Here is a 23,949-nt window from a genome sequence, read left to right as displayed (position 1 = left end):
CATACAATGCACCAGCATTGGTGGGATGTGGTGGGGTGATCAAACACCCCAGGCAGGAAAGCTGGGTCCTGGAGACCCAGCCATGCACCAGGACTTACTTGCCCCACTCCGTGTCTGCACTCAGTTTCCTGGGCTCTTAAAGGGCTTTTCTTTATTACCAGGGGGTTCCTTGTAAGTAGGGCTCATGTGCTGCTGGAGTTGGAAGATTTAACCCCTCTCCCTTGCCAAGGGTTTGAGGAACAAGCCGCAGGTGATGCACAGGGCTGGAGTGCTCAGGGATCTGACAGGGTGGGAGGAAGCAAGCAAGGAGTCTTCATCCCCCTGCCTTCCCTAATCCTGCAAAGCACTGACAGCAATTCATTTCCAGGAGCTGGACTTCAGATGCATGGGACCATGAGTGAGAGGTGGTCACGAGGCAGCTGGCAGGAGACCATGCGGGTTAGCCCAGTATAAAGCACCTGTCTCAGAGCACCTATGCTCTGCACAGCCGGCCCCTGATCGGGGAAGTCAGATGCGCAGTCGACTCCTGCTCGCAGGGACTGTCAGGACCAGGCTTCTCCCCGGAAAATTCGGCCTCACGCCGGGCTCAGCACGAGGGAAAAGATTTCTTCCCAGTCGCCTTCAGCATAGGCAGGGACGCTGCTATCGCTGGCCATGTAGCTGGACATTACTCCACGTGCCAGCAGGAAAACTGCCCCGCCAAGAGCAGCAGCGCAGGGAGGTCAGCCCTTTCACCCGTCCCGCTCGAGGTCCTGCCGTTCAGGATCATCCCTCCTGAAACGGCTGGCAGGGCAGTGTGGAGAGGTCGGGGGTTCCCATTCGGCAGCTGAGGGGGCGGCTAGCAGCCTCAACACGCAGCCCCGCTCTCCTCACGCCAAATGGCCCCGATGAGTGCCCCCGTTTTTCCTGTTGTGAGTCCCCGCAGGGACCCTGCCCAGGCAACACAGCGAGGACCTGCTGGTGCCATGGGCGGGGAGGGGGGGGGATAGCGGCATCCCCTCCCCCGGTCCCTTCCCGGCAGGATGAGGGGTAGAGAAGCGGGTGACGCCCCTCAGGAGAGGGTCTGCGGGTGCCCGGAACCACTGCGGCCGCGGGTGGGCGTCCCCCGTCCCCCCTCGGAGCCGGCGTGAGGCAGGACCGCGGTGGGGAGGGAAACCGAGTTTGCGGCGCCGCTGCCGCCGGTGCGCGGGGGCAGGAGCAGGAGCGGGCGAGAAGAGGCACCGCCGGCACAGCGGCCCCGCCGGGCCGTCCCTGCGCAGCCCCCGGCCGCCCACCCACCAGCCCCGATCGCCGCCGGTGGGGTCGGGCCAGGGGTAGGTGGGAGCGACGGGGGCGGGCGGCAGCCTCGGGGGTCGTCGCCATGACGAGCGGGCGTGCCGCCGCCTCCCGCCGCTGAGCGGGGCGGCCGCTGTCCCTTCAGCACCGCGCGGCCGCCGGGGCCGCCCTGCCCTGCCCTGCCCGGCACCTGCACCCCACGGGCACCGGCATCCCCCCAGCACCGACAAAGCATCCCCCCAGGACCCCCTCGGCACCGTCATCCCAGCGGCACCGGCATCCCCCCGGCACCGGCATCACCCCGACACCTCACCAGCACCGGCACCCCCGGGCAGCGAAGCGAGCCCTGGCGGCCCCCGCGGGCGGCAGCGATGGCGGGCGGGGGCCGGGGGCGACGGGGCGCGCCGGCGGGGGGCCGCGGCCGCTGAGGCAGCAGGTAGGGCGGGCGCGGAGCCGAGCGGAGCCGGGCGGGGGGATCCTCTGCGGCCGGGGGGCAGCGGCGCCCCCCGCGCAGAGCGGGGGCTCCGGCCCCTGAGGCGCGGCGGGGACCGGGAGCCTGGGCGGCGGCGGCCGGGGGGGCTCCTCGTCTGGCGGGGCCGGGAGCGGCAGAAGGCAGGGAAAGATCCGCACGGAGCCGGTGGCACAAAGGCCGTGAGTAACGGGGGGTTGGTGGGGAGCGGCAGCCGCAGCCCAGGTGAAGGGCGCGGAGAGGAACAGGAGCCTGCAGCGGGAACAAAGGAGCCTCTCAGGGTCTTCAGTGGGAGGTGGGAGAAAAGAAAAGGGGAACAAGGGGAGATGTGGGGCAGAGGGCGAAAAAGGGGGGAAAGTGGGTGAACGGGGGCTGAAAGGGAGAAAAAGGGGGAAAGAAAAAGAGAGAAAATGAAAGAAAAGAAAGAAAGAAAGAAAAAGAAAGAAAAAGAAAGGAAGAAAAAGAAAACAAGAAAAAGAAAAAGAAAGAGAGAGAGAGAAAGAGAGAAAGAGAGAAAGAAAGAAAAGCAAGCATCAATAGGTGAACATGCTGTAGATTTGTTCATTCTGTCAACTTTCTGTGCAATTGCATCCTAGGTATTCATTCCCTACACACTTTTGGAAGGAGCTCACTATGACAGGGCAGAGTCTGAATGCTTTATCTGAAGCGAATTTTGAAGACAATGAGATCAGCATCAACGTTGGAGGCTTTAAGAAAAAGATGAGATCCAACACATTATTAAGGTTCCCTGAGACCAGGCTGGGCAAATTGCTGAGCTGCCACTCAAAGGAGTCGATACTGGAGCTTTGCGATGACTATGATGATACCAAGAATGAATTTTATTTTGACAGGAACCCCGAGCTCTTTCCTTATGTGCTACATTTTTATAACACCGGCAAGCTCCATGTGATGGGTGAACTCTGTGTGTTTTCTTTCAGCCAGGAGATTGAATACTGGGGAATCAATGAATTCTTTATAGACTCCTGCTGCAGTTATAGCTACCATGGGAGGAAAATGGAGCCAGACCAAGAGAAATGGGAGGAACAAAGTGACCAGGAAAGTACTACATCTTCTTTTGATGAGATTTTGGCATTCTACAACGATGCCTCTAAATTTGATAAACAACCCTTTGGAAACATCAGAAGGCAGCTCTGGCTTGCTTTGGATAATCCTGGGTACTCAGTTTTAAGCCGCATCTTCAGTGTCCTTTCAATAGTGGTGGTGCTGGGCTCCATTGTGACCATGTGCCTGAACAGCCTCCCAGACTTTCAGATTGTTGACAGTAATGGGAATCCCGAGGAAGACCCTCGGTTTGAAATCGTGGAACATTTTGGTATTGCATGGTTCACTTTTGAACTGGTGGCAAGATTTGCAGTAGCTCCTGACTTTTTAAAATTTTTCAAGCATGCCCTGAATTTGATTGACCTAATGTCTATCCTTCCATTTTACATTACATTAATTGTCAACTTGGTGGTGGAAAGTAGTCCAACTTTAGCAAATTTAGGCAGAGTTGCACAAGTCCTGAGACTCATGAGGATCTTTCGCATCTTAAAGCTTGCTAGACACTCCACAGGTCTCAGGTCTCTTGGAGCCACCCTGAAGTATAGCTACAGAGAGGTGGGGCTTCTTTTACTTTACCTCTCTGTTGGCATCTCCATTTTCTCAGTAGTGGCTTACACCATTGAGAAAGAAGAGAATGAGGGGCTAGCCACCATCCCTGCTTGTTGGTGGTGGGCTACCGTTAGCATGACCACAGTTGGCTATGGAGATGTTGTGCCAGGGAGCACTGCTGGCAAGTTGACGGCATCTGCATGCATCTTAGCTGGTATCCTAGTGGTAGTGCTTCCCATTACACTGATCTTCAATAAATTCTCCCACTTTTATAGGCGTCAGAAGCAGTTAGAGAGTGCCATGAGAAGCTGTGATTTTGGTGATGGCATGAAAGAAGTTCCATCCATCAACTTAAGGGACTACTATGCTTATAAAGTTAAATCCCTTATGGCTAGTCTGACCAATATGAGCAGGAGTACCCCCAGTGAGCTGAGCCTGAATGATTCACTGCATTAGCAGTCTGACAGCAGTTTGCATGAGAGCTATCAAGAGCTATGTTCATAAATGTTTTCCTATTTGTCTTCTTTTTTTTTTTTTTTAAAGGATAGTGTTGCTGACACTGCACTTTGCACTCGAGAAACTAAAGACATTTCTATTACAAGTTGACAGTTTGCACATTTTCATCCTGTTGCATTGGATACTAAATGCTGTCCTTTCCATGCAAATGTTACCACTTCATGACATTAGTGCTAGTGGTATAAAGATGATCTGTTACTTTGTACATTTTCTCATCTGAGCAGAGAAATGAACATAGACAAGTGGAATAAAAATTTTCAGATGTAACATGAGTAATGAAAAAAATCACGCATCACCTATGCTGGTATCTGTACTAGTGTAGGACTTCCATGCATTTTACAACAGTTTAAAACAATCACCTGTGAATCACTGATATGCTAACACTTTTATCCATATTGCTGACCAGTAATTCTGATTGTCACTTGTCTGAAAACTCCACTAAGTTTGCTTACTCTTGAGTATGTGTGTTAAAATCTGGGTGTTCTTATTCTGAAATGTTATGTATAGTAATATTTTTCAGGATCTCCTAAGCATAGACCTTCCTGTGCTTCCAAGATTAGGTCAATACTGAACCCTCTGAAGAAGGCAACCTCTCACTTTCAGATAGCTACATATTCAAATACTGCATTTTCACAAATGGTATGGAGGCACACACAGACCTCTCAGGATGACATTTCCAGAAGCGAATTGCTCCCAGCTCAGTCTCAGTGCAGCTGCAATATGCTGTATCAGTCTGTCAAAATGGTTCTGAGATTAGACACACAAAGACGTGGGCTTTCAACAATTAAAAGCTCCAATGAAAAACTTGGATTTATTTAATGAAGTGAAATATTCCCACATGAACTGTACAGGCAGCATTTTAGGAATTGACATTCATATACTGCAAAAAGACTAATTATAAAGATGCCATATGTGATGTTGAGATATAAAATCTAATTTTATCAGAAAAGCTTGAAAGCAGGTGTTGATGACAGACAATTCCATTAAGATTTCTGCCAAGGAAACTCTAAGGAAAAAAACACCCTGTAAGTCACACTTTCCCTCAGAAAGAAACTCACAATTTACAACTAAGGGAGAGTATAAGGGCCTAAGAAAGGAACAGATAAAGAGCTTAATACTGCACCTACCTATTTCTGTGATGTAGTCAATGTAAATCTTTTCAAGGGCTGGCATGTACTTTTTTAAAAAAAAAGCAAACAAAACCAAAAAAGACACGAGAGAACAGATCACCTGGGACTTCCAGAGTAATCATGGATCTGCATAAAGTTGTTTTGTGAGGGCTCAGTCTCTTCCCTTATGCAGTTTTACAGAGATCAAACACTTGTAATCAACAGGTAGAAGTCACTGTTGGGTGGCTCTTTTAAATTCTTGGGATCTGTGCCAGAAAACAAACTACTGGTGCTCAGTGGGCAGAACAGCATTTCTCTTCAGATCCTGCTGCTTTTCCATCCCATTTATTACATATAATGTTCCAATTATTTTGTTTGTTTGTTTGTTTGTTTGTTTTACTTGCGAAGACTAGAGAGGTTCAGAAATTAAATTCAGACTAGTCAGAAGAGAAATTAAAATACTAAAGCTAAAATTGTCACGTTTGGAAAACTGGTTTTGTATACCATGACAAGGGGCAGCCCAACTGACAGAATAAAGGAAATATGGCATGAATAGGTAATTGCCTCATTTAGGCTACTAGAGGTTGCTGTCTGATCTGTATCTTTTGATGCTTTGCTACATCAGCTCCACCTAAAAACAGAAGGCTGAGCACCCAGAATCACATTCCTGTTTGCCCAGTGATCTATCACAGAATACACAATGTGAAATAACTTACCCCTCACCCCATTTCCTTTGAAAAACTCTCCCCTCATATCAGTTAGTGCCTGATTTAGGCCATGAAGCATGAGGGAAATGGTCCTTTCCAACCTCACCAAAGATCTCAACAGAGCCTGCACAAGTTATGAAGTCCACTGGCAAGTCATTGCTTGCTGTCCCTGAAAATCAAAGAGCCATATATGTGGTCCTGAGGGGAGATCTAAATGACCTGAATTTGGTGTCCAAACTTGAAACATTTTGCTAAGGTTTTCACTTCTGGAGGTCTGGTTCAAATTCTCTGCTGGGTAACAGGCAATACTCTTCTTCCTGATTCATATTGTGTGTGTGTAAACTATCACACACCTACAAACATCCACCCAGAACGTGGGTCAGCCTGAGGTCAGCTGCTGGACTGGAAGTACCAAGAAAGAAGTAAGGGAAGGAAGAGGTGGGCATGTGCAGCTCATGCACTCTGGTCAGATTACATGCTGCAAGGGTGACAAGCTCTCTTCCTGATGCAAAGGACACTGCAAGCTCTCACTAATTCTGTTGGCTGGGGCCTTCAGAGAATCCAGCTCCAAGCAGTGGTTTTATCTGTTTCAGAAACAGTAGGCTCACAGAGCTGAAAATCAGTGACTTGCAGGGCAGTTATTTGATGAGACCTGCAGACTTGCCAAAGAGTCACAAATTTCCTCAGCTGTTGCTAGTTTAACATTGCAAATGTTGGATTCAAACTTTACAACACATCATTTCAATAACCTATAGCTTATCTTATGTTCTAGATTTATTATTATTTGTAGGGCTGATTCTCTGTCATTTCTGCCAATATTGAATGGAACGTGTCCAAACTGCATTTTTCTAAAGAAAATGAAATACCCCAAGGAATTCAGACTTTTATTGTACTGGTTGAAAGGAATTTTCATTATTGCATTTTTATATAAGTGCTTTGGATCAAAGACACTAAGTAAATAAAGTACTGAAATTTAATATGTTCTTATTATCATGACAGTGACTTTACACAGTGCACAGGAATTCCTTTCATAAACTTAACTAACTCCATGTTAAAAGTAATCACATTTTTCCTCCCTCCTCCTCCTGAAGACCATTCCAGAGCCGTGCTGCTCTACAAGGCTTGCACAACTTCTGGCGTAATTTTATTAATGGATGCTTTATACCACTTTGTTTCTTTTTCTTATGCCAACACTGCTTAAATATTTCATTTTCCTCTTTGTGTATTCCTGGTGTATTTGTAGGCATCCATATGCTCTTACATGCTTATTTTCACAGGATTATACCTGCCAAGCTTCCTTTTAGTTTTCTTTCTGCAAGTCGTGTTCCCCTGACCATCCTAGGGGATGTAGCCTTCTTTCTGCTTTACTTCTGCCTAGATTTATTATATTTGAGCTGGCATTGTACCGCATTGTACAGCAGTTTTAATATTTGCTTATGACTAACAGAATTTTTGACTGAGCAGGATAAAAATTCAACAATTTAAGTAATGTTTCTGTCTTAGCTCCACCCAAAATATCTAGGTAAGGAAGAATAAGGCACACTTTTCCTGCCCTTTTGTGAAGTAACCTCTATTCTAGGGCTCAGTGCAATAAGTGTTGAGAAACCTTACCTCTCATTAAATAAAAACTGCAGAAAAAACTTTACACTTTGAAGGAAAAATTCAGTCTCTCCAAAGCCTCACAGGGGAGAAGAGGCAGTGTACTTTTTGAGTAGTCAGTACTTTTGCCAGAATTCTTCACTCACTGTTGTGTAAGAGCAGGACATCTGCAATTCCATAACCAGTGAGTCAGAATTGAAGGATGAGAGGACTAACTGGTCACTTTCTCCAGAGTTTGAAACTTGAAAATTGCTGTGGTCAGAAATCTCCTTACTATGGATGTGCAGTTTACTGAAGAACATTGCATTGGCATGTGCTCCTCCTGCCTGTGACAGTCATGTTCCTGGCACCAGTGGAAATGCTGTGCCTACTCTCTTTTGTCTGAGAGCTTTGTATTGTTTAAATTAGGATTGTGGTACCATTTCAGATGAGGCAACTTACTTGATTGCCAGGAATAAACTGTTAGAGAATCTGAATTTCTAGTACAAATCTAGGTTATTATGAGAGTCGGAGACGCCCTTGAGAAGCAATGTGTTACATTATTTTCATGAGATGTAAAATCTATATATAGATTGTGATTAAGCTTTTTATGTATGTTCAGATTTTGTATTATTGCCTGGTTTATTATTCACTTACTTTCATCAGTTGCTAATTCTCTCTTTCCCTGCAGACTACCCATTTTGAAAGCAGACTGTTTTTTCCTCATATATTATATAGAGCATGAGCTACTTCACATTGCAAACTTAAAAACAAAAAACTTGGCATTTAATTTTCCAACTTGAATACCTCCCGTATTTGTACCTTTTTGTATAGATCTTTACAAGACTGCAGGGAACTACTGTATCTGGTGCTCTTTGTACTGTGTTTCTTGTCCCAGTAGTGTATAACGCACTCAAAAACTCAGCTTTGTGTCACAAAATGAAAATTAAATGCATAAAAATGATATTCTACCAGGGATTAAGAACTGATTTAAGTTTCAGGATATTCTGAGTAGATATTAGAATCAAAGAGAAGCGTGGGTCTCATTGTGAAGATAAGTTTCTTTTAAACAAATACATCAGGCTAGATTTCTAATTTTAGAAATGCTCTTAATTGGTGGTTTTGTTGGGGAGCCCACATTTTTCAGTTGAACAAACAGTGTAAGTTTCTTGTACTCTACCTGACAGATTAGGGACTGAGCAACAAATCATCAGCACTTGTCGGCACTAAATCAACTTGACACGACCTTTCATCTCTTACAAAACAACTCCTATCCTTTGAGGCCCCAGCTGTGCACATATAAGCAGCAGAAAACCCCTGGAGTAGCTGCTCGCTGTACTAGTTATCCATTTCCTCTCACAAGACTCCTGATTTTAATCTACCTTTGATGGTACTTTCAAACAACATTCAACCCAAGTCACCACTCATATTCCTCGGTGAGGTGTTGTGCCGGAACTATTCTTTTCTCATCATGTTATTCGTAATTTATTTTCCACTTTATCCACCTGGTTTCCCATTAAGTTACACCAGAAATTAATTTGATCTCCTGTAACTAATTTTCAAGTTGCCCACTATTCAGGCAGGGTAGAAGAATGTTTCCACCCAGTTTATGAAGCATCTTTTACTGATTCTTCCTTTTTCATAAAAAAAAAATATGCTTCTCATCTGAGAATAATTTACTGGGTTAACAATGGAGCAATGGTCAATACATCATTCAAAGCAACAGTTCTACAGAGCAATCATTGAAGCTGCTAAGAAACATCACCCTCATTAAAGATCGTGGATAACTTCACCTCTCATAAATAAAGTTACGGGTTGTCAGCTGGAGGAAGCAACCTCCAAGCACTCTAGAAAGTGTTTCCCAAGATCACATGACACTGCTGGCAAAAGTCTGGCTCTGGAATTTATTTCTCCTGCTAGTACAGAGGATGGAGAATCATCTCACAGGTGTTGAGACTCAAACTGACCTCTCACTGGACACTGCAGAAATTTGTTTATCTGACATCACCTCACCCTTTACACACAACCCTAAATCATGTAAGTCCTCACTTGGATAAATACATGCATCTGCCATAGGAGGCAGTGGCACAAATCCAACATTTCAGCTTCACACAAGTGCAGAAGAAACATCAGCACCTCCCACTCTTGCATTTTTTCTTCCAGGGTACAAATGGGCTTTGGCTTCTCACTGATCTCTGTTCAGAAATAAACAGGGCTAAGTTTTTTGGTAATTGGACAAAGTCTGCTATAAATCTGACAATTTCTGGTATGTATCTAAAGCAGCCTAAGAGAGCTGCCCACTTTCAGATGCACAGTCCAACATCTGCTTGTTGTCACCCAATGCACAGGTGCTCTTTGTGGTGCACAAGCCTGTGTAGCTCTGAGCAGACTATTCCACTGGTTACACCATTGACTTTCAAAGAAAACTCTTAATCCCATTTGTAAGATAAGTGGTACTCCCACAGCACAGTTTGCTTACCAGCAGCTGTTGTGCTGCCCATCTCAAGTCCTGTACCTCTTGCTTCATCCTCTCCATCTATCTGCCATATCCTGATGTGGCTATTCCTGCAGCCTCCATGACATATGGGTGATGTGCTGGGATTGTTACACAGCAAAATGAGGGTTTGGAGTTCCTGACTCAGGAACAGCAATCCCACCAACTTTCAGTGGAAATTATCCTTTAAAATTACTATGCAATTTTTGAAATTCATCTTGTGTCCCATTTTAGGAAGTATTCTAAATATTGATACCCTAGCATAGCCCCTTTAATGACCATCTGTTTAATTACCAGGTAAATTATAATCTATTTCTATTGTACCAGTGCCTAGGCATGCTAGCCCATGGGCTAGCATCTTTGTATGTTAGGTTTTCCAAGTATGGCAAAAGATAACATGTCAAAAATGTGGTTTACTTTTCGGAAAAATCCATTTTCTATGTTTCTTTTTTTCTTCTTTCCATACCAAGGCACAGCTTCCTACTGTCACTGTTGGTATGATCCTTGTTTAACCTTTTGATCCCTACTCTGAAAACCCAAAGGAAGCAGCCTTGGATGTATTTTCCTTTGGTGAATTGGTTTTCAGCATTCCCTGTGGGAGCATGCTCTAAAGAAGACAGCTGAAACCAGGGAAGAGGCTGGTGCCACCTGCAAGCACCTTCCGGAAGAGTGGGTTATCCCCATCCTATTCCCCCTTATACATCTCGCCTTCTCTTGCATGGCCAGCAGATGTGCAAGGCAGGTCCCACAGCAGGGGGAAAGTCAGGATGCAGCTCCTTCTCTGATCCTTTCATATGCAGCCTGGCAAGGGAACTGTCAGGTTTGACAGTTCATTTTTGCATGAGGCATCTCAGCTGTATCACTGAAAATGCTTTGCATATATAGGGAAATTTTCCTTATGTTTTGGTGACAAAAATGGACCAAGGCTTCCTTATACATTGTTGAGGGCAGACCCACTCCTGACTCTCATGTTCACCAAGCACAGTAAACTGGAACTGTACTGGAGCTCTCACCAGTGCTACCAGGGCAGTGCTGGAGAGCACAAAGGACTCTGCTTTACGTGAGAAGCTACACTGGCCCATCCACCAGCACACAAAAACACAAGTGTGCTTCCTCACACTCAGCAGGAGCCTCAAAGCACCAAAACCATTTAACATGCCAGGACATGGCAGTCATGCCAGGAACAGGAGGTGGCAGGTGTTTCTGAGTGCATTTGATTTTCTTAATCAAATTAGATTCAGAGATAGGTCAGTCTAGACATAACGAGAATATAGAAGAAAAAGACTTTGAGAGGCAGTTAATGATTGCTGAAACAAGATACCTGACAATCTTCCATCCTGAGAAAGCACTACCGAAAAAGGAAAATGTGTTTCTCCATCCTGATAGAGAAGGTGAGGAAAAAGCTATGGTGAATGAAAGGTCAGTCTACTTGGATTCTGGGCTTTTAAAATAAAATGTTAATCCAATGCAGCTCAGAAAAGAAGAATAAACCTGAATGGAAAACAAAGCTGCAGCTTTATAGTGTTTCAATTTTTTCCCTTGAAAAGTGCACAGGACAGCCATGTCTTACATGGCTTCATTTAAAGATCTGGACCAAAGATCAGAGACCAGGTTCTCAAAGTGTAGATTTCCAAACTTCTAAGCACAGACAGGGGTGTTAGACACACCCTTCCTTCACTTGGGTCAGTAACATGGCGCTCTAAACATGAGGTTGGCAGCCTCATGGTATTTTGGGTAAGTAAGGCCAAGCAGTTTCTGTCACTTCCTGTGACGAGGGAACACAGGAGCTGTTTGGCTCTGCACCACAGGGCCCAGTCGGCCCCGAGCAGCCTCATTTCCATTGATCAGGACAGAAGCTGGAAGACACCTCAGAGACACAGCAGCAATCTCTTCTTAAAATGCCTGAATTGTTCCTTGTTCTAGAGCAAAGAGCTGAACTAAACACTTAAGTTCATATTGGTCAAACACTTTGCGAATAAGACTTCCTCCTACTTTAACTGCAAGATAGGACTGAACTGTCAAGCTTTTTGTGGAGGCAGTAAATGAAGATAAGTGCTATGAGATGTATAAAATTCATGTCAGTTGATGAGCTGAATAAATCAATGTTAACTACATTTAAAAGGCTTCAAACTCGTACCCACTCATGGAATAAATTTGCATAAATTGTTGGGATGTGGGGCTACTGTATTACTGGTCCTATAATCCTAGAAATTCTCAATTGCTATTTATTCCAGTAATTACATATTTAGGGGCTGTTTAAACATCTGGTTATCAATGAAATTTATAATTACACTAACTTGGAGAAATAGGTTTGTTGAATCTACTACAATACTATTGCCATCAATTTTAGCCACATTACATTGCAGAATATAAACATCCCCAAAAGCTAAAGTATTTCTATTAAAGCTGAGCAAACAGTGGTGGATGTGCTTCCTTGGCAGGAGAGATACCAACATACTCATAGTGGGTTACCAAATTACTTTTGGTTGTTTTAGAGTTTCTAATGGGAGGAGAGACTCTTGGAATGAGTCAGAGCAAGATTTCAGCTGTGTTTATGGAAATACTGAACCAGTACTCACTGCACCAGAGAATTCTGTTCACTTTCTGAGGTAAATAGGATTTGGATTAAGCAATTGTATGTGTATATGAAGGGTAGTGTTGAACATTATTCGATTCACCCCATTATTTTCTGGACAGGCTCAGGACTACCTTCTGTAAAGATCACCTAACAGGAAAAGCAACTCAAAATTTCTCCTGGATATTAGGAGACTCAGAAAAAGTTATTTTATTAATTGTATTTATCAGTACAGCATTTGACTTGTTTCTGCATTTTTAATATGAAACACTGAAAAATTCTAGTCTTCTCCCATAGTTTCAGCAGGGAAAATTGGTATATGACAAATAAATACAACTTACTAGAGACTGAAATAACATCTGCACTTTAAAAAGTATCTCATGCTTTTGGATATGGTTGCTAAGAAAAATGGTAACTCTACTTAATCCTTCCTCAAATAATCTCTGACCTTCATAATCTCTGGACTATGACACCTGTTTTCATGTGCAATGAGAGATCAAAGGGACACTTCTTGCTGTTAAGCCTGTATACCCCATTGTACTGTAATAAAAATGAAATACCAATTGATGCTTCACACAAAAAGCTTAGTGTCAGATAAATCAACTCAAAAGCTTTTGGTCTCCCTCTTTGATGTTCTGGCTGCAAGGTTTTCCTTAACAGCAACCACGCAGGCTTTGGGAGCCCAGGAGTCCAAAGCAGCAGAAAGATCCGAAGAGGGGAAAAAGTGTTAGAAACATCTGAGGGCCACAGCCATCTTCTCATACATCGAACCTTCCAGTGACACCAAGGGAACAAAAGGATCCATGGGAGGCTGCTTGTGTGTGTTTCTGAGCACACTTGGGTGCAGTGAAAGAACAGTTATACTGGTCATCTCCAAACACTGTCCCCAAGGGAAGAAACAGGACTAGGAGGGATACATCTTCCTCTGGGAGCTGCCTAGGGAGAGATACTGTAATATAAAATATCTGTCCTCAGAAGAAATATCCCTGGAGAGAAGAGACCAGGTCTTCAGTAAACAATATATGGTTTAATTAATTTGACAGAAAAAAAAATATCCAGATACATTAGCATGTGGCCATGCATATTACAAATTTAACTTCTGAAGCTCTGAAATCTAAAGAAAGAAATTTGAAGATCGCTGGGGTTTGTAGTGCCATGGTAAATGGTAAATATCATTAATGTTTTCTCCCATTGTGACAGACAGAAAAACCAGCATTTGAGCCCAGAATCAGATTAGTTTAATTCCTTCTAATGCCTTCCCACTGCCTGGCTCTGGGCAGCTCCCTGCTTACTGCCCAGTTTATCCCCTCTGAATTTTCTGTGGCCTTTAGAAAGGCCTATTTCACTGATCAAGTATCAACACCAAGCAAGAACTCTGGCTGTTTGCCTACATCACATGAAACCTTCCTGTTCCCACCATCACTTCTAGTAAAGCTAAACCCAGCACCCACAGTAAGAACTTGGGAGGCCAAGGAATAGTGCTGTTGGACTAAGAAACACCCTGGCACGGGGCATGGAGTGATCATTAGTTGATGCCATTACACAAACTCTTCCACTGCACTGAGACAGTTCCCTAAGGTACACTAAATATTTGTTGCACATCAATAAAAAAATAGACACAGGGAACTCTATCCTTCCCAAGCGTTAAACATGATTCTCAGATTCCTTAGTGTGGGCACACCTTATCGGGTGCTATGGCCATACTGCAGCCCTGTCAACAAAGCGAAGCGGCATCAAAAGCTGTCTGGTACCATAGCATGGCCTTGTCCTCCAGATAAGAGCTTGCTCCTGTGAGGCTTCCACAGGTATTGGTTTGAGCATAGTGCTGACCCTGATGCGGATTAACAGCTTCCAGATTCCCACTGAGTCTCTCGGCAAAGCAGAACTCACGGCTTCGTGGTGGTGCCTCACGCTTTGCAGGCGCAGGAGGACAACAGTGGTTCCCAGCAGGGCACAACACTTACACGACATCCTGAGTAGGTGCACAGCTCGTTCAGCCCTTATGATAAAACCATCTCCATCCATGTCTTGCCCAGCGTTGGAGCAGGGAAAGCCTCTCCATGCAGAGGCAATCAACATCTGCTGTCAAAAGCCTCCACTACCCCGGATGAGTGGGGGAGCAAAGGAAAACACCCCACCTTGGTGACCTTCATTGGGTTTTTTCCACGTTTATTTATTTGGCACTGTTACAGGATGTTTCCATTTATAAAGTCTGTAAAAATTAAAACTTCTATCTTTGAAAATGGCAAGGAAATAAATAAAGCATGAACATAGAAGACAATAAATACAAATGGAAGAAAATTAGATGTGAAACAGCAACACAGAACAGTAAGCTACATAGATGACCACCTGATTTGCTTTTGTCAGCCAACACCTTTTTCCTCACATCCATAGTTAGCCTCATAGGCAGCCTGGTCAGGTGCAAATGCCATATGCTTTTTCTTTTCTCCGCAAAGATTTAAAAAAATGTTTCTTTCTTCCTATTTCTTCAAATATTACTCTTCTCCAGTCCAGAAGATTCTCTAAGGCCTAGCGAAACTAAGCATGAATCTATCCGGAAGAATCTGTGAAATTAACAATGGAAAAAAGTATCAAGTATCTGTTGTTCTGGGACTAACAAAGATTTGCTTAGAATCTGAACATCCCATCTTTTCAAAGGAAGGGAAAACAGGATATCTGAGACTTCAGTGATCTCTGAATAGAAGAAGAGAATAAAAGCTGTTGCTGACATTTGCACTTGGGCACAATGTCCCAAGGACTCTTGGCTCAGGGGATGCTCTTAAAAGTAAAGCCCACATACATCTTCCTGAGCAGAGGGAAGAGAAGGAAAATATGGGGAATTTTCAAGTATGCTTTAAAAACCCTAACAAATTAAACCAAATGAAAATGGATGAGAGCACACCATATAAAAGATAGGCTCCTTCCATAATGAATACACTGAACAGAGAGGAGAAATACATTCTGTGAAAAGGTATTTTAAAACAAATTTAACAAGGCAAATCTACAAGTGCAACTTAATGACTTTGCAGTGAACATCAATGTAATTTGCTTTTCCCCAAAAAGCTTAAGCTATTACTTCATTTTGCACAACACAATGGTGAGAAACAGGGTGCGTGCATGCTACCCAGGACACATTCTCTCCAAGTGTGGCAATAGTAGGCATAACTCAGCTGCATCAGAGCCTGGTATACAAATATCCCAAAGTAAATTTCCCAGCCAACTGCATGACACAGCCTCAAGTTGCGCCAGGGCAGGTTTTAATTGCATATTAAGAAAATTTTCTTCACCAAAAAGATGGTCCTGGAACAGGTTGCCCAAGGAAGCGGTGGTGTCACCATCCCTGGAGGTATTTAAGAGACGTGTCGATGTGGCACTTAGGGACTTAGGCTTTAGCGTGGACTTTGCAGTGCTGTCTTAACAGTTGGACTCACTGATCTTAGAGGTCTTTTCCAACCTAAACAAGTTGGAAAACTTCCATGAACTGGTGGAGTCACCAGCCCTGGAGGTGTTTAAGAAAAGACTGGAGGCGGTACTTAGTGCCACGGTCTAGTTGACATGATGGTGGTTTGGTCATAGGTTGGAATCAATAATCTCAGAGGTCTTTTCCAACCTAATTGATTCTGTGACATGACTATGTAACACCTATCATGATCTTTGGAAACAGAAAAAGAAATGCCACAGTAAGCTGGAGACTTTAGTATTGAAGAATGCAAAGAAATAAAGACTACCTCACATTGTATAGTATGGCCAGTCTTCGCGAACGAAGATTTTGGGAAAAGTCTTTTACCTTTCAAGCCTGCGCAATGGATTTTTTAGGTGAGACACAGCATGCGCTGAACTGAGCCACCCTTTAATCCTAAGGTTCATCTGCCGGGGCCAAGCAAGCTTGGACAATGGCAGTGAGGTCCTCAGGACGTAGGTTTGTTTAGAGTGACTTTCTCATAGACGGATGGCCTCACAGGGCTGACGAGCTCCATCTGCCCGGGGGAGTATCCCTGATCGGAAATCGAACCCAGGCCGCGGCGGTGAGAGTGCCGCATCCTAACCACTAGACTACCAGGGGTCCCCTCCTCACATTGTGAGGTCTTTTTAATTAGCTTTATAACCATGTATACACTTAAGAAAATGTAACCCTCATCATATCATACTGACAGAGCAGCACGTGCACAAACTGCTTTACAGATGTTGTACAGTTCACATTCTGCTTGGAAGCACCAGTGCCTATTAATGGGGAGTCAGGCTATCTCACATATTTGTGCAGGGGTTCACTCATCATGAGACATATTTATATTTGGAAGTTCAACAAACACACCGGATGGAGAAGCAGCCTGAGCCACTGTGCACTCTCATTGGAATACACTGTGCAAATGCAGACAACATATTATTTAGCATAAATAAACAGTAAATAATTATTCTAGCCAATTAATTGTCAGATTAGTTCAGATTAGCAGCTGAATTTTGTCACTTCAAACATACTGTGGATCACTAAGGAGTTTTGCTCACAAGTTCATTTTTCATGAAAATGTCTGTGGGCAAATTCTTAAGAGAATAATTAAAAAAAAATATCAGAAAATAAATGGGCAATGGAATCAAATTCATTAAATGTATTTACTTTTCCTACTTGAGCCTATCCATTACCTATTGATTTTTTAGTGCAATGAGAAAAACAAAGGAGCAACACAAGCCACTTATGTCTGCTAATACTGAGGATTTCTTTCCTTAGGCCTGCTATGCTTTCATGGAGATCCTCAGACTTCTAGATCTTGCAACAATGTTGTGATCTGGAAAAATCCTTTCCAGAGTTGACTTTGAGAGACGTGGGTTTCTGCGCTCACAGCTGGGCTTGCAGTGTTATAGAAAGGAAACAAAAGCATGAGGGATGACTATGGAAATGAGTATTAATGGTTACTATTAAGATAATTTTGCTTCAGTTAGAATGAACAACAAGTCAACAATTATACATGAAAAATTAGCTTTTATTACAAATGTTTAGTAATAAGCAATGATTTTTCATTTTTTTTTAACTTACTAAATCTAAACATACAAAGTCAGAAGCAAACAAGAAATTGCTTGGTTAAAATCTTACTGAAGGTTAACTTGTCAGTAGTTCTATCAGGTTTTCTGCAAGGCTTGCTTTTAAAATATCTTATTTATTATACTATTGACTTTCCTTTATAGAGATGCTCATCCTCCAGTAGAGATGTGCAGTCATCAACATGGATGATTTCATTCATTTATATAAACAGAAGAAAGAAAAAATAAGTTGCGTCCATCTCTGAGTATAAAACTTATTTCCCTATGCTATGCTTGCACATTAATTTAGAGCTCCATACTCTGGCTGCTAAAGCCAAAGGCAGCTCTCACTGACCATAGTGTGCACCATACAGAATGGAAACATTACTGATTTCATATTAATTGGTGAAAGTATTCTTTGGTCACAAACATCCTGTATCTACACAGTTTACAGTACATCAGATGCTATTTTTCACCCATTTTAAGTAGCTTGTTTACATTTGTTTTATTCCATAGTGTTTACATTTTTTTCCTGCATGTATAATCTCTTCTTGTGTGCATGCATATGCACAAAAATTGAGTTGTTTCTATGCAGACACATCAGGATTGAAGAAAGGATGTCCTTCTGATGGCTTTCAGATGCCAGACTGCAACAGCTCTAGTCTAAAACGGCCTTTTACTGGAGTCCCTCAGGATAAGCAATTAATTTTTAGGGTGCCACATTACTACAGTTTTCAGAATACACAAAATACGAAATTTGTGATAATTTTTGTTACACTGTCTATCACACTGTAAAGCCACATTATTCAAAATCAAAGTCTTATTTTTGGTGTGAAAAGTTTAAGATAGAGAAAGGGAAAATTTAGCTGCTAAGGATGCAGGTAAGAGTGTCTGGACAATGACACTTTGCTTAAAGGCACACCACGAAAAGGCAAGCTAGGTTCCTCTCCTGATGGTTTAAATGTGTTTTATATTTTTTCTTACATATATAGATATGCATATATACGTGTGTATACCTACACAAATCTATGTATGCACGCACATCTTTGAGTTTTTGAGAACAGAAAGCTCAAGAAGAAGAACTTCATTTTAAATAAATAAGAACCATATTGATAGGGGGAAGTTGGTACTGTTATTTTTTCCTGCGTTATGATTATAATCTAATAACACAGTGACATGATTATATCATTTTTTACTTTACATCATTTCATTGTATAAATGTGAGGCATAAGACTACCAGGTTCATTTTATCTTGCCTAAAGTAATTTTTATGGATCTTCTGTGTTCTTGCATTTTCACAAGGAATGGTCATCACTCTAGGAAATATGAAGAGAGTTGAGTGTACAGATGTTCTAACAATCACAATCAAGATTTATTTGACTCTAGGGTTTACATGTCAGAGCCTGGTGTACATGCAAACACATGGAGAATGACAATGACAACAATGGCTCAAACCCAAGTCCTGGTCCCAGCACAGCTGTAGAATGCTGATCTTGTGAAAACTTTTGGTTTCCTTTTGCACAAGCTTTTTGATAAAATGCACCATTTCCAAAATCTGCACTGTTCCATCTAAATGGTCCATGTATGATGACAGTAAATGTTAAGAGGTATGAGATGATTACTAACTTCCAGAAAACATTTAACAGAAGATGCCCATACAGTAGTCACCATTAAAAATTTAACAGCTAATGGCTGAACGTAAAGATCTTTTCAGCTGTATTGTATAAAGAAGTATGACTATCACAGTGAAGTTATTTACATAAAAGGCAACAATAGTAAATATTTCAATAGAGAACACAGTAGATTGTTCAGAAAGTGGATCACGTTTCCTGCTAAGTATGAAATATTTCTTGCAATGTTGCAAATTCTACCTGCTAGGTATTCCACAATATAAACCAGAGAGAATAACTTGTAAAAAGTTAAGAGCTTGGTCCTGCATTTCTGATTCCTGAAAATCTACCAACAGAAGACTACAGGAATATTGAATATTTAGTGATTGCAGGACAAAACTCTCAGAGGACTGTAAAATGTTGCTTCTTTTCTATACTTATTAAATATAAGTATTAATTTTATTTTCTTTGGCTTTTAAATTACTATCCCTTTGTATCTATAATGTGAAAACAAAACAAACCCAAACCACTAATAACTCCCCTCTCCCCTCAAAACAGTGACAAAGAAACCCAAATGAACCAAAAAAACATCCAAAAACTGTAGCTGTTACTTCATTATAAAACTATGGTGCAAAATAGAGGTTTATACTGGTCAGAACTGCAATAGCAATTGGAAGTTTACTCTGAAGGAGTGACTGCAAGTATTGCTTCTTCTGAATAACAAAAATCAAAACTGATTAGGCACTTGTTTTCTTGTTTAATGACAGCTGACTCAGTGTGCGTAGAAATGACAGAAACACTCTCTAAAAATCCTCTGTAGTGTAACAACTGTACTGCTCAACTACAACCACAGTCCCTGATTCAGGAGAGCAGAAAAACATGTGCCTGTTACTTACTTTCTGCTTAAATCCTACTGATACAAATCGGCCGGATACATGTTCAAGTGCTGTCCTGAATTGGGATGTTTGCTGAAATTGGAAATTGTTAAAAGATAACAGAGTGGTGAGCAACTTCTCATTATACTATAATACCAATTTTATCTAATCTGACTCTGCTCTCCACAATATTATCCTAATACTTCCCAACATAAAAGGAAACAGGCATAAAATAAATAGGATAACCAAAGATTACATAATAAATATGCTACTTAAGGGGAAGAAAAATACATTGCAATATAAGGCTCGGTAGTGTTGCACAATCAAGAAATCATTCCAGGTGCTCCAAAACACAATTCCCAATGTACAACACCAAATTACCACTATACACCTGAAAAAGATTGGGAAGCAACAGATTAAACTTGTATTACATTAAACATTTGAAAATGCAAACAAGTGGTGATGTGTTTCTCTGCCTTTGCAGAACACCATATATATATTCTTTCACTGCTCCAATTGTCATTGCTCGTGAAGGAAATTTCAACAGACTGGGTTTTTGAAAACTCTCATAATCCAATTCCTTCAGACTGTTACAAAGCCACCAGTGTCCACAGTGACTCATATTATTACCTCTGAAAGTAAAACTAACTCAGAAATTTTGCTGCCTCCGTTTCTTTGCATCCATCGCATCTAGGATGGGTTGCCTCTTTGCAGTGTACCTCTGACGAAGCTCCTCAATTTCTCGTTCCATCATAGGGTCCAAAGCTTTTAATCTCATCTGTAATTCTTCCAAACTCAGATTCTTTAACTGTAAAACAACAAAAGAACAACCACAAAAAAAAATTAGAAAGTGTTTACAATAAAAATGAAAACCACTACCTTCCATAATCCTTTAATTTACAGTTGCAGTGTTTTTACACACTTTGAGTGTATGTATACGTGTATATATAACTGTTGATACAACCAAAAGCCTCAGTATTCTCCACAGTCAATAATCTAACAGCATATGAAAACAAACACACATAGTACATTTAATTAAAAAAAAAAATCACTTTGCAAATGTTGCAAATAAATATAGGGCTGAAGTTTAACCCATTAGGCTGCCACAGCATACACAATTATATTCATGTATATAAATTATACTGCCTAATCAAATTCTTCTTACTGAACATCAGTCTCCTACAGAAGCCTGAAAAATAGACAGCTACTGTAATAGTCTGACAGATATTCAGAGGTACTTTCTGATAAGAATGACAAGGCATCTGCCTTCCTCAACAGACTGCTGCCAGAACTAGTCAAAGCAAATTGCTAGCAAAGCATTTAAATAATACATAAAATAATTTCCTCAATTCATGGGGGGTTACCTTTGACCGTTCTTTTCTTTCTAAAAATATTTTTACACAATGTTTAACAGTTCATTACATTTCATTCAATAAAAATGACTGGTCATATAACAAGTAAATCACTTTGCTGTCTTGCTGGCCGCTGCCAATAAAGGTTGGAGTCTTGTCAGGTACTGGGGCACGTCAGTACTCCTGCTCCACCTGCTACTGCAGGGAAGAATCTACATTTGAAACGTGTTCCTTTGTCTGGTCTATGTATTATTTTTCCTGATGTAGCTTAGTGCCTTTCTGAGCTTCTCTCTTGTCAGAATTGCCTATGCGCCAATTATTCTTCACCGAGTATGAAAAATATCAGCAAATTTCAAATAGCACAAATAATTTCCTCCTAGGAAAGGCGTAATCTTTGTTTTGTTTGCAAATATTCTGACATTGCAAACAAGCACACTACCTAAATCATGGGTAAAAAAAATTAATTTTCTGAATTGACTACTAATGAGTCAATACTTCATTCATGAATCTAGGGCAGGCTTCCATCAACACAGTCTGATCTGTTTTCCCTGAGGAATGAAATACTAGTTTTGATCTTTATTTTTATCAGCGATTGAGGCATATAAATTAGCAACACATATTGCTACATACAGTCCAAACCTCAGCATTATGACTTCTACTAACAGACCACATCGTACACAGTAAACAAATAACTGAAAGTGATAATAAAGAGAGGGGGCATATCAGAGCACATGGAAAAGATGCACACTTTCATGCAACATCATTTTAACCATAAGATTCCTAATGAAGATGAAAATTAAATCCCAAATGTCAAAATATCTTAGGGGACCAAAGATTCTGAGACCTGTATGAGCTTCAGAGAGCTCAGATGTGTTCAATAGCTCGTAAGCAATGTTGGTCTCACAGAATCTGCTGAGTTGGAAAGGACTTACAAGGATCACTGAGTCCAGTCCTTAGCCCTGCAACAGGACATGCCCAAGAGCCACACCATGTCCCTGAGAGCATTGTCCAAACACATCTTGAACTCTGTCAGCCCCTTTGTGTTGTGACCACTTCGCTGGGGAGCCTGTTCCAATGCCTAAACACCCTCTGGGTGAAGAACCTTTTTCTAATATCCAACCTAAACCTCCCCTGACACAACTTCAGGCCATTCCCTCAGGTTCTGTCACTGGTCACCAGAGAGATCAGTGCCTGCCTGCCCCTCCTCTTCCCCTCCCAAGGAAGTTGTAACTGCAATGAGGTCTCCTCTCAGTCTCCTCTTCTCCAGGCTGAACAGACCAAGTGCCCTCAGCTGCTCCTCATACGGTTTCCCCTCAAGGCCCTTCACCATCTTTGTTGCACTCCTTTGGACGCTTCATTTGCCCTCTTTTGGTCTCTCCCAAGGACAAATGACACCTTTTATTTCTTATGAAGGAAAGAGTAACCTCCCAAGAAATCAAATATCATCCAGTTTACTGTACTTCTCCCATCTGATATACAGAAAAAAGGATGGGGAAAGGAATTCCTCAGTCACTTAGACTTTTGCAGAAAAAGACCTTTCCATTTTCAGAGAAAGAAAAGATTAAAAAATTGCAGTATTCCATTTAATTTTTAGCCCATTGGTAAATGTAACTGGCACATGACACACTTTTCAGTGAAGATACTCTTTTAGAGGAGTGAAGTGTCAGAGATTTGAAGTAAAATGAGAAGAAATGACAGTGCCAATTCCCATTTAACAGATCCCAACACAACACAAATGAGAGGAGCAATAAACCCACTTTTTTAGCACATGGGACACGAGTAACATATTTGGGGCTCCACAGACCAGCAAAGACTAAGGTAGGCACTGAATAATCTTGTGTTTTGTGAGAACTGCCACTGATGAAGCCTCTGACCCACTCTGGACCAGCCTGGACAGTCATTTATTCCCTCTCAGTCACCAGTGTAGACATCAAGCTCAAACTGCATAGAATAGACTCCAACTGATATAATCACATAATTATTCTGCACTGGAAAACATTTTTTCATAAATTATCAGAGAAGAATGTCGTGGGTGAGTTTTTATTTCAATTTCAATCAAGAAACAGAGCCAGCAAACAGAATTAACTATTCTTTAAAGATCACAGACAGCTGGGATGGATATTAAAATATAAAGAAAATTAATTTTTTAAGCCAGAGACTAAGAATCTTTCAGAATCATCTCAGACATGTCACCCAGGGGACCCAGGGAGCCACAGTATTCATCTGCATGAACAGCTGATGCTCAAGACATTTGAAGAAAGGAAGTGGCAGAAAATAGGGGCATTAAGAAACTGAAAACAGGAGTTAGGAAGGTCTCATCTGACATCAGATGAGAAAACCACTTAATCAGCCACAACTGAATCTAGGATATGTGTGTGTGTTTCTGCACATATATATCTCCTTGACAAATTTAAAAATATTTTTTCTTGACTTATGTCTTTGCCATAGATATTACCTCACAAATCCTGCAAAAGTCCAAACACTGAATGCAACAGCAAATATACCAAACAAGATGTGTAGATACAACTCAAGATATTTAATTACTCTAATGTAATTTATTCCCCTGCACGATAAATATTTCGATTCAAATTTTTAATGTGATAGAGCTCAGCATTCATTTACTTTCAGTTGCAAACAGTTTGGAATTTAAACTGCCATAAATAATTCACCATGTAGTTTGTTGTAACTACTGGGGCTACTGGGATTAATGGGAAGGGAGAGGAGAGCACTCAGTGGTGCAAGATGCAGGAATTCAAAAAGGCTTT

At 41.9% G+C, this 23,949-nt stretch overlaps 2 protein-coding genes across 4 annotated transcripts in view; one reads left to right on the top strand and one right to left on the bottom strand.

Moving 5' to 3' along the window:
- The first annotated feature begins 785 nt into the window (after positions 1-785).
- On the top strand, positions 786-6,664 carry KCNS2 (potassium voltage-gated channel modifier subfamily S member 2). 3 transcript variants are annotated; one of them, XM_027692466.1, is made up of 2 exons: positions 786-911; positions 2,341-6,664. In XM_027692466.1, exon 2 carries the CDS (start codon positions 2,378-2,380, stop codon positions 3,809-3,811), a length of 1,434 nt encoding a protein of 477 aa, XP_027548267.1. In that variant the 5' UTR covers positions 786-911; positions 2,341-2,377; the 3' UTR covers positions 3,812-6,664. The 3 variants fall into 3 exon arrangements, with proteins under 3 accessions (XP_027548267.1, XP_027548266.1, XP_027548268.1); XM_027692465.1 differs by lacking the exon at positions 786-911 and adding an exon at positions 1,382-1,711; XM_027692467.1 differs by lacking the exon at positions 786-911 and adding an exon at positions 1,755-1,926.
- A 10,125-nt stretch (positions 6,665-16,789) lies between these two features.
- The window catches only part of STK3 (serine/threonine kinase 3), a 127,375-nt gene continuing 120,215 nt past the window's right edge, over positions 16,790-23,949 (bottom strand). The window contains exon 11 of the mRNA XM_027692387.1: positions 16,790-20,640. Coding sequence (XP_027548188.1) covers positions 20,482-20,640 — 159 coding nt within the window. The 3' untranslated portion in view covers positions 16,790-20,481. The remainder of the gene's footprint in view (positions 20,641-23,949) is intronic.

The sequence above is a fragment of the Neopelma chrysocephalum genome, unplaced genomic scaffold (genome assembly GCF_003984885.1).
Source record: "Neopelma chrysocephalum unplaced genomic scaffold, ASM398488v2 Primary Assembly neopelma1_86, whole genome shotgun sequence".
In the NCBI taxonomy this organism is placed as follows: Eukaryota; Metazoa; Chordata; class Aves; order Passeriformes; family Pipridae; genus Neopelma; species Neopelma chrysocephalum.
The sequence above is the reverse complement of the archived record's forward strand: the minus strand, read 5'-3'. Positions and strand labels throughout refer to the sequence as shown.